Here is an 11,309-nt window from a genome sequence, read left to right as displayed (position 1 = left end):
TTCATCCCCTAGAGTAGTGGTATATGAAGAAAAAAAGCCAAAATGTATCCTGTTCATTGGTTTTTTAGTTAGGTCAGAACTTGCTTGAGGAGAGTAAGAGAATATGTGGATCTGGTCCACATATGAGAAGAATATGAGAAGGAGCTAGAGAGAGATAAGAACATGGGAAAGAGGAGAAATAAACATTTATGGAGTTCCTACTGCTTGCCAGGCTCTGCGCTGCACACAAACCTAGTTCTTCCAGCTGATGTACACTGCTCACTGAGTTGTGTCAGGCACTAAGCTAAGAGCTTCACGTGTGTTATTCCATCTCATCCTTGACGAAATGAGATGAGTATCCCTAATGATAATATCTGTTCTCCAGATGAGTAAATAAAATCTCAGATAAGTTAAGTAACTTCCCCAAGGTAAGTGGCAAAGCCAGCCTCAAGCTCAGACCTGTTTGACTCCAGGGACAATGTGGTTTCTGAGATTCCGTGCTGAATGTATAACTGATAGCCTCTGAAAGTTGTGTAATTCTGTGCCTTGTGGGAGGGGTTAAGGAGAGCAGAGAGACTTGAGAGAGTATCTGAGGGTTTGTAGGGAAATGGGGACCTGTAAAGAGTTGTCCTTAGTCCACTGATTCATGGTAGGATGGAGGAGCTGAGCTCCCCTGCTCCCTCAGGTTGTAACGGCCTAAAATAAACCTCCTTCCCTGGGTCTCAAGACAGTCCGAACCCAGCACTCACATCCATCCCCATGTCACTGCTTGCTCTGCAGGAGCCTTCATGCATCTGGAAGCTCTCCTGGTCTCTCCTGGAGGAGCTGTCCTCACTCTCCTTCCCCAGGATTGCTGACTCAGGCCCAGGGCCTCCACCTTCTCTTGGCCTCTGCTTTGTACCCTTTCAAGTCCCGAGAGTCTGAAGATTGTGCCACATTGGCCCATTCACTCACATAGAGGAGGAAACCCTCCTCTCTGAATCTTCTTTTCCTCTTCTTTTAATCCTTCCTCCCTAAGCCCATGTTGTCTGTTTGCTAGTGAATCTGGGACTGATTTGGTCAGGCATTTACAAAAAGCCACTCTAGCCGTCACCATATTCTTGGGTTCCTCTCAAGATTTCTCTGCCAGACTCCAAATCCTATGGATCGACTGTGACAGCTCTCCAGTCCCTTCTTACCCCTTGCTCCTCTCTTCCAGCCTCAGTCCTTTCTTGAGCCCTCACTACAATAAAACTAAAATCTTCTTTCCAGCTGTTGCCAAGGGGAATAGCCTTTTGTCATTCAGCTTTATCTGCCCTCTGCTGATAATGCATCTCACAGTCATTAATTTCTACCTTCCTTTGTTTATTTCTTTTAATCTATCAGTCTAATGTCTAGAGGTGTTGGTGTTCTGTGTACTGATGTTCTCCTAACTGTCCACAACCCCAGTGTGCTCTGAACAGATAGGCCTCCTCCGTCTTCACAGGCATACCCTGGAATCCCAGTTGTTTCTGAGCAATTTCATCTCTTGCCTTTGCTTCCCTGTGAAGCTGAGCCGCGGTGGGCCGTGTAATGTGAGAAGGACCTCTTAACCACATTGAGTGGCTATAATGAGTTGCCAGCCTCATGGGAACTCAGATCAGCAGAAGCAGGAGAGCAGAATGTCAGCCCAGATTATCCATGTGGAGCTGACGGAAGAACTGGCTCTTAGTGGGTCCATTAACTGCATGACCCATGGCCCAGCCCAGAAGGTGATCACTGGGAATTAAGGGAGGCCAGGATGCTGACTGCAGGGCCCTGGCTGCTCTCCTGCCAGAGGGAGGACTCTGCCAAGACATTACACTAAATGGAAGTAGCCAGAAAAGAAGGAAGTATGGGCCCAGTCCCTTTGCCATTCAGCAGCTACCTATTGAACTCTGTGCTAGGCACTGGTGATACATTTGTAAACAAGACGGACAGTTCTGGGCCTTCATGGAGCTTACATCTGGCAATGTTAAGTTACCTCTGGATAATCAAACCCCAATTAATAGCAGTCCTACCTAATCCTGATTAGCAAAAAGCAACAAACATCAATAATAAATTTTATAAAGGACCCATGTAGAATTAAGAAACACATATAGAATGGTTTCATTGCTTCCCCCAAACATTTAAGTACCATGGGAAAATGTATTTTGCCTCTGTGTCCTGCCTCCTTCAAAATCCAAGGGGAAAAGGGTACTATCCTACACGTTGGTTGTGGTTAGTTATCATTTGAGATTTAGATTTTAAAACATTGCTGGATGCCAAGGAATCTTGAGTATGTGTTTTCTAACACAAGGGTTGGCAATTTATGTTACTCAAAGAAAGATGGAATATATACCAGCCATCCCTGACTTAGGAAATTTCCACTTATCGCTGCTTTCTAGAGTTGCTACCAATATCTTCTATCCCCACTCTGCTGCCAAAAGAAGAAAAAAAAAGCTGCTGCATAACACACACACACACACCACCCATTAAAGTCAGTATTTCCCAACTCAACCCAGGTGGGGCTCTGTCCCCGCCACACATACATGCAGTTGCTTGTGCCTAATCGCATGCCAAAAACATGGCTGAGAACTTTGGCACCCTGCTTTAGAAGACAGCATTTCCAGGGAAGCCCAGAAATGGCATCTGAAGCTGGAACTATTCCCCCCTTCACAGCTGGCTTCATGGGAGCTCATTTCAGAAAATCATGTCACTCTTTACTCTCCAAACTTATCTTTCCAAGCTTTTGGGCTGCTTTCACCCTAGGCTACAATCTGTCTAGTTTTCTAAGTTGGAGAAAACAAGTTATATTTTACAGCCCTTCTCATTAGGGTTTTCATGTTCTGTGTTCTCTGTTTCAGCATTGGCTGGAATTTACCAAGTCTGTGGTGAAGCAATTGAGATGTAAGTATTCTCCATGAAAAGACTCAAGCCACAGCCCTGGGGAGGGTGGCATGAAACCTCCCACTTGCCGCAAGTTTTGGTCTACATATATACTTTCCCACTGTTCTCAGTATAAGCTGGCCCTAAATATGTGAGGGTTCTCTTCTGATGCTTCATGCTAGTGGGCAGTAGAGCCCTGTCCTCTTCTGGGTGAGGGTCTTCCCTGATGGGCACCTCTTTTTCTCTGCAGCCCAGCCTCCATTCACCATGTGCTTCCGTGTGAAGTTTTATCCTGCAGACCCTGCTGCTCTGAAAGAAGAAATAACCAGGTGAGGTGAACATGCTTCCTGCAGCCATTAGGACCTGTTGGAGAGCATAGGAAAGGGGGATGGTGACCTCTTAGAGCCTCTCGTTTGGAAGCGCCTAAGTCTTAGAGGCAAGGAACTCTTCCTAAATATAATGACTTCTGTATTTCATTTCCACATGCTTTCTTTGTGTACCCTCAGTGCAGCTGGAACAGAGCAGACTTCTTTGCTTCAAGAAGTGTGAATACTACATCTTGAACTGGTCACTCTCAAAGGGATCTGCAGTAACTAATCAGAAGCATCTTTTCTTTTACCTATCATGAGGCCACTGTGGGCATTTTTGGAGAGAGCTATGTCGCTGCTTATTTTGGGGGTTGAAAACAGTTTCAGGTGGTCTAATGGATATACTTGGAAAATGCCAAGGCATCACACCGAAAGATAAGCTAGGAGATACTGAAGATTTTAAATCAAAATGGGTAAACTCTAGTGTGCTGTTGGATCAGGTTCATGATCAGCTCTTTACTGTGGGAATCATGTTCTGTGGCAGGCAGACAGCTGCGTGGAATGCATCCTATCTATCCAGCGCCACTTGAGGATGAGAAAGAATCTCTCTGCCTACAGCCATCCTAAAAGAGGGTCAGTGAGTGAGAGCTTCAAAGCTTCCCCAGGATTTTGTGTGTCTGAGCCAAATTTACTCTGAAAGCCTCACCTCAGAGATTCAAGAACTCTACAACAGGGATCCCTAATTTTTATATTAGAAAGACCTAATTTTGACATAAGCAAAACCTTGATGTTACTTTGTAGAAGGCAGGACCATAGGTGAGGATGTGATGCCAGGGAATCCTAGAGCTGAGGAAGAGACAGCACTGTCAGCGCTAACCCCTTCCCTAAGACCTTGGAGACAGCAAACGTGGGAATGAGGATATTGCCAGCCATATAGACCATTTATCCTATAAGGCTTTGAGATCCACTCCTAGATCCTAAACTGCTTGGGAAAATTCCAAAGACAGAAAAGGAGGAGGAAGAAAGAGGAAAGAATATGGAATTCTTTTCTTTTTTTTTTTGAGACGGAGTTTCGCTCTTGTTGCCCAGGCTGGGTGCAGTGGTGTGATCTCAGCTCACTGCAACCTCCGCCTTCTGGTTTCAAGCGATTCTCCTGCCTCAGCCTCCTGAGTAACTGGGACTATAGGTGCCTGCCACCTGTTTTTTTTTTTTTTTTGTATTTTTAATAGAGATGGGGTTTCACCATGTTGGCCAGGCTGGTCTCGAACTCCTGACCTCGTGACCTGCCCGCCTTGGCCTCCCAAAGTGCTGGGATTACAGGCGTGAGCCACCGTGCCCGGCCAGAATTATTTTCATTTCCCGATCTAAAGAGCAGGCCAGGTGAAAGGAGCAAAAATTTCTCTAAGAGGGGAAATCAGGAAATGGGGCGAGGAGCGGGCAAAAGCAGGAATTAGTAGTGCAAAGGCAACAAGGAAATGGGACGGGGAGAAAAGTGGCTTCTTCATGGGCCCTTCACATGGGAGTTGAGGGAAATCTTCTGATGGAGTCAGAAGGGTCAAGAGGGCTTGTTTCCTGCAGATGCATAGGGCAGTGTATGCCCACCTATTGTGAAGCACTGAAGACAGTGCATATAGTAGCTAGAACCAAATCTCATGTCTCTTACGAGGCATAGAAGCTCCAGGCTCTGCTCATCTACATGGAAGTAGAGGTGGCTCTTGCTTTGCTTCAGAAAACCAAATCCATCCAAATCATAGACACCCTACCTAAGGCTTTAGGTAGGTAAGGGTAGAACCACTATGTTTAAAATTTCAGGCCAGGCGTGGTGGCTCACGCCTGTAATCCCAGAACTTTGGGAGGCCGAGGCGGGTGGATCACCTGAGGTCAGGAGTTCGAGACCAGTCTCGCCAACTTGGTGAAGCCCATCTCTACTAAAAATACAAAAATTAGCTGGTCGTGGTGGCAGGCGCCTGTAATCCCAGCTACTTGGGAGGCTGAGGCAGGAGAATCACTTGAACCCATGAGGCGGAGGTTGCAGTGAGCCAAGATCGTGGCACTGCACTCCAGCCTGGGCAACAAGGGTGAAACTCCATCTCAAAAAAAAACAAAAAAATACAATTTTCTAAATCCAGTGTCACTATCTTATATGAATGGACAGACCTTCCTACCCAAGAAGCAGCATAGACCTGGGAGCTCAGATCTTACTTATGTCACTTGTTCGCTGTATAGCCTTGGAAATAAGATGCTTAACCTCTCTGACCTTAGATTACTCATTTATAAAATGGGGATAATAATATCTACCTCATAGAGTTGTCGGGAGGATTAACCACTATCCCGGCCTCTTATACTTCTTAATACACCCAGAGTGAGCCTAACACTGAGCAAAGGCTCAATATTTCGTTGCCAGATTCATTACAGAGTCCATAGGCCCCAGGGGCTCTGCATCATGCACAAGTACAGTTAGTACTGGCTTTTTCCCTTGTTTATGTGAAAGGCACTTATTTTCTAATAATCTCCACTCCTCCTCTGTCTCCTTTCCCCATGAGCTAGAATCCTAAAACTTAAGCAGCTAATTTCTGAGTCCTGAAAGAGAAAGCTATCCCAGGTAATCATCCAAGTCCTGGTAAGCACAGCATTAGGACCATGGCCAGGCCTTTCACCAAGTCAGCGGACTTCAAGGACACTGGCAAGATAATGAGCTCCTCTCCATCTGCATGCATGTGTGCTAACCATCTTGGGCAATCTTCCCCTCTCTCTCAACCTCAGCAGCATTCTTTACCTAGTATGCAATTTTCCAGCATTGTCAGGAGTGTGAACCACAGGTGCCTGGGCCTGATTTGCAGTCTTTGTGCCTCTCCCTCCCTGGGGCATTCTGTGAGGCTGTGGAATTAGCTGCATTTTTCTCCTCATTCACATCCCTACTAATCTTAAGAGAGTAGATACTAGCCCCAGCCTCACTCAACACCCGTAATTCATCCCTGGCTTACAGCCCTCCATCCCACCTTGCTGCCAAACTAATTTAGCTGTCAGTGTGTTTTTTCCAGGCAATATAGGTCCTAAATTTCACTGCCATCTCAGCCATTCCCATAAAGCCAGACTGAGAGAAGGGGATGAAGTAGGAAGTACAGAATTTGCTTCAATTTATCTCTTGGCTTCTTCCCAGATGATAAATTTAGTTGCCAAATCCTGATTAATTTCTTTTGTCATTTGTCTAGGCTAGAGACAAGGCAAAGAAAATGGGAAATCAGGTAACAGATTTGGCTTTTAACAGGGATTGCAGGTGTATGAACTCTTTGGGAAGATCAAGTAAGAGAACAAACTGACTGCAAATGGGACCCCACTGTCCAAGGAAGCAAAATGTCTGACACGCAACAGGTGCTCCAAAAAATGTTAATAGAATGAATAAATACAAACATGAATGAATGGAGTCATCAGGTCACTTATTCCTTCAATGAACATCATTTGAGCCTAGCTTAGGCTAAGACGGATTGGCAAACTTTTTCTGTAAAGGGCCAAATAGTAAGTATTTTTGGCTTGTCGGGCCATATGGTCTCTGTCGCAACTACTCAATTCTGTCATTGTAGTGTGAAAACAGCCATAGACGATACATAAATGAATGAGCAAGGCTGTGTTCCAGTAAAATTTTATTTCATTGGAAACTATGACAGCAGGCTGTAGTTTGCCAACCCCTGGGCTAAGAAGTCAGAAAGAGCTGGCTTCAAATCCCAGGTTGTTCTTTAACTAGCTCTGTGACAAGGCAAGCAACAGTATCTCTAAGCACTCAGTCTCCTCATCCATTAAACAGGGATTAAAATGGTAGTCACCAGCCGGACGTAGTGGCTCACACCTGTAATCCCAGCACTTTGGGAGGCCGAGGTGGGCAGATCACCTGAGGTCAGCAGTTCAAGACCAGCCTGACCAAAATGGTGAAACCCTGTCTCTACTAAAACCAAAAAACATTGGCCAGGCGTGGTGGCACGTGCCTGTAATCCCTGCTACTTAGGAGGCTGAGGCAGGAGAATCACTTGAACCCAGGAGGTGGAGGTCGCGGTGAGCCGAGATCACACCACTGTATTCCAGCTTGGCAACAAAGCAAGACTCTGTCTCAAAAAAAAAAAAAGGTAGTCACCTCATAGAGTTGCTGGGAGGACTGAATGAAAGAGGGCATGTGAGACAGGGCACACAGCATGCACTCAGTAAATGTGAGTCTTTATTGTTATTTTGTTTTGTTATTATTTTGTCATCTCCCCCATTGAAATGTAAGCTCCATTAACAGGACTCTGGGTTGTTACCTACTGCATTCCCAGCACCTGTGACAGTGCCTGGCACATATAGTAAGTGTCAGGTGGATGGATGGACGGATGGATAAGCTAGGCACAGGATGTTTAGGCTCTCTAGAAGAATGTTAAAAGTAAATACAACATACTCTCTGACTTCAGGGAGCTTATAGTCTAATATGGGAGAGGAAGACATACTACAACCTGACTATAATTATAGTCAGGAAAAAGGAAATAGTAAATAGAGGAAGCTATTTGAAGGAAAGAATCCCTTTGAAAAAGAATCTATTTGAAGGGAAGGTGAGGCCAAAGGATCTTCTGGAAAAAACTCTCCAGGAGCCTCCAGTGCTTTCCACAGTTCACAGCCTTAAACTCTGGAAATGCCTGTGGGCTCATCCCCACCCTGGGATATCAGACAACGTTATGCCAAAGCCAACACCCTGGAGAGATGTTCGCGTTACACAAAAGCTCAGGTTTTCCCTGGCATCTTGCAGGCTCTTGCTCATTCTGCCCTGATTCACACTCCAATCAATTTAGGACAACACTAGCATTCAAACAAAAATGGAGGTGAGGTAAAGCCTCTCTGAGGCCAGAAAGAGATCAGCAGAGTTTAAAAACCAAAAACCCGATTTCCTCAGAAGCAAGCTTGTTCTCCTAAATCTGGTCTAGAACTGATTTCTCCCTTGGTCCCAGTGAGAATTTCTCTCTGATAACAAAGGGTTCTCCTGACTTGGATGAGGACTAATCTGATAACTGAGTGAATTACCATGGGGCTAGAAAAGGCACTGGGCTGAGTCAGAAGGCCTGGATTCTGATTGCTGTGTTACCTCAAGTAAGTCACTCTCCATCTCTGGACTTCTATTTCCTTGGCTATGAAATGTTCTGAGGTTCAGAGATTCAGGAGGGCTGCACCGGGCAGCTCCAGCAGGCTGATCCCTTGCCTGGCAACACACAGTGGCCCTGGAGATAGTGCCCCAGGCAACAAGATAGTCTTCCTTAGGCCCTTGTGTGGCGGGGGAGAACATGCCAGGGTCTCTTGTGAATGGGTCTAAGGATGCTATGAGTCATGTGGAATATATTTCCACCAACAACACTGAGTCACTGGTTATCTCCTTAAATGAACCAAACACAAAGCTTGATGGAAGCCACTGTGGCAGAAAGAGGAGGGGGAGCCCCGGTGCAGCTCGCTCGCTCTCTTGAAGCTGTCAGTTGATTCTTTCATGAGCTCATCTCCTCTTGTCCTCAACTATGGTTTGTTTCTTAAGGATACTGGTGTACCCTTTTCCCTCTTCCCATCTAGTTCTATGACATTGTCTGAGAATGCCCCGTGGCCTTGCCTTTAACCTCCCTGCAGCTGTTTTTATCACCAGAAATCAAAAGGAACCTGGCCCACCAGTGGAAAGCCTTGTTTCCATTCCAGTTCACCTGAGGCCATTACCTGCCATCAATAATGATGCCTTAGAAAGACAGTGGTTCTCATTGTGAGCAGGATCATGTTCCCTTGGGTGGGAGGAGAAGGGGAGCAAATCAGAAACTTTAAAGAGGCCTTTTCTTTCTTTTTTTTTTTTTTTATTTGAGATGGAGTTTTGCTCTTGTCACCCAGGCTGGAGTGCAGTGGTGCGATTTTGGCTCACTGCCACCTCTGCCTCCTGGGTTCAAGTGATTCTGCAGCCTCAGCCTCTCCCAAGTAGTTGGGATTACAGGCCTACACCACCATGCCTGGCTAATTTTTTTTTTTTTTTTTTTAGTAGAGATGGGGTTTCACCATGTTGGCCACGGTGGTCTCAAACTTCTGACCTCAGGTGATCCACCCACCTCGACCTCCCAAAGTGCTGGGATTACAGGTGTGAGCCAACGCACCTGGCCCAAAGGGGCCTTTTCAAACCACAGGAGCACCCCCGACACATAAGGATTCTGACGGGCTCCCCCTGGAAGATGTTCCCCTCTCTGCCACGTTGAGAATCACTGCCCAGAGCCATATTATCCATATTATCCCTTTGCAATATCTCCTTTAGTCCAATATGTACAGTCCCTGAATTTTGGACACAGACAAGCAGAGAAACATGGAAGACATGATGCATGAATCCAGGTCCAGGGAGTGATCAGTGAGTAAGGGGCAAAAGGTTTGCATCCACCATCCTGCTGAAGCCTGTGGAAGGTGGGAGTTGGAACAGTGAGAGGCAGAGAAGTGCTCACTCACTTTCTCCCACACACCGTTTGGCATTTCACTGTGGGAAGCAGAATGAAGACGAGCTTGATTTGGTAGATCCATCTTATTCACTCTACATGTCTTTTTTCCTTTAGTTTTTCTTGGCAAACATTTGAGCAGAGTAGGGTTGATGGGAGTGAGAGGATGGGTTCTTATTAACTTCCAGATTAAGACTCACCTTCCCTTTGCTCTGAGGAAGGCAGTCCATCCTGCTGTGGTTAGAAGGTTGCTTTTGAATTTTCTTAGGACAGCTTCTTAAATTTTAATCTATACACAAATCACCTGGGGATCTTGTTAAAAGGTGTAGGTGTAAGTGTAGGATGGGCCTATATTCTTCATCTCCAGTAAGCTCTCAGGTGATGCTGATACCCCTGATATGTGGGCTACACTTTGAGTAGTAAGCCCTGAAGAGAGAAGAAGGCTTGGTTGCTCCCTCGTTTCTGTTTGTTAATTGCATGAATCTCCAAGCCCGAGCCTCTCAGAGTTACCTGCTAGGACCCCTTCCTACCACCTCCTGAAAGTTGCACCATCAACAGCCCTCTTCCTCTTGAGCACTTTTACATGGTCAAGTGGACACGGAATCCTCTATTTTATTCTTCAGCCTGAAAACAGAAACAGTGGAAACCGCCAATTATCCAGGGAGGGGTCAATTTCTTTTTGGTTCAGACTGTTAGAATTTAAAGGAATTTTACTACATTTTCATTACTCCCCTAGGGATGCTGCATCATAAAAGTTAACTTAAAATAGCAAGCATTTAAGTGTCTCAGAGTATTGTCTGTGGGTCAGGAATTCAAGAGCAGCTTAGCTGTGTGGTTCTGGCTCAGGGTCAGTCACGAGGTTGCAGTCAGGAGGTTGGCTGGGGCTGCAGTGATCCACAGGCTTGACTGGAGCTGGGGACTTCATTTCCACGATGGGGCACTCAAATGGCTGTTGGCCGAAAGCCTCAGTTCCTTGCTGGCTGTTGGCAAAGGCCCCAGTTCCTCACCACATGGACCTTTCTATAGGAATGCTGAAGCAACCTCAAGAAAAACGAGTGATCCAAGGGCAAGAGAACAAGGAGGAAGCTGCAATGACTTTATGACCTTAGAAGTCAGACACTCACTCATGCTTTATTCTGTTGATAGAAGTGAGTCACCAAGTCTAAGCCACACTCAAAGAGAAGGAATTAAGCTCTACCTCATGAAATTAGGATTATCAAAGAATCTGTGGAAATATTTTGTAAGTCACCAGAGATGCTCTCTGGCCAAGGAGCCACCATGGTAGGTGACCCACTCAAGGGATTGATGGTCCTCATAATCTTACAGGTCTTCTAAGAAGAGCAATAAAGACCACACTCCTTGTGAAGACATTTCAAAATGGAAAGTCATCAATTCCATTCCACTGTGACAGGGTCCATCCAACTAGTGAAACTGCAAAGCATTTATAGTGCAAGTGAGAGGTGACAATGTGCTAGCAGCCCTCACTCTTAGCGCCTCCTCGGCCTCGGTGTCCACTCTGGCGGCGCTTGACGAGCCCTTCAGCCTGCCACGGCACCGTGGGAGCCCCTCTCTGGGCTGACTGAGGCCGGAGCCGCCTCCCTCTGCTTGCGGGGAGGTGTGGAAGGAGAGGTGTGGGCGGGAACCGGGGCTGCGCAGGGTGCTCCTGGGCCATTGCTAGTTCTGGCGGGCGCGGGCT

The 11,309-nt window shown here is 46.2% G+C and overlaps 1 protein-coding gene across 4 annotated transcripts in view; it reads left to right on the top strand.

Moving 5' to 3' along the window:
- The window catches only part of FRMD5 (FERM domain containing 5), a 368,282-nt gene that overhangs the window by 315,147 nt on the left and 41,826 nt on the right, over positions 1-11,309 (top strand). For 2 of the 4 annotated variants that reach the window (XM_011941169.1, XM_011941171.1), the window contains 2 exons: positions 2,823-2,865; positions 3,095-3,173. In XM_011941169.1, coding sequence (XP_011796559.1) covers positions 2,823-2,865; positions 3,095-3,173 — 122 coding nt within the window. Of the gene's footprint in view, positions 1-2,822; positions 2,866-3,094; positions 3,174-3,350; positions 3,653-4,818; positions 4,928-11,309 lie in introns of all 4 variants that reach the window. The other 2 variants (XM_011941172.1, XM_011941170.1) reach the window with 2 other exon arrangements.

Source organism: Colobus angolensis, unplaced genomic scaffold, assembly GCF_000951035.1.
Source record: "Colobus angolensis palliatus isolate OR3802 unplaced genomic scaffold, Cang.pa_1.0 Scaffold199, whole genome shotgun sequence".
Taxonomy (NCBI): Eukaryota; Metazoa; Chordata; class Mammalia; order Primates; family Cercopithecidae; genus Colobus; species Colobus angolensis.
This window is presented reverse-complemented; position numbering and strand designations above follow the sequence as displayed.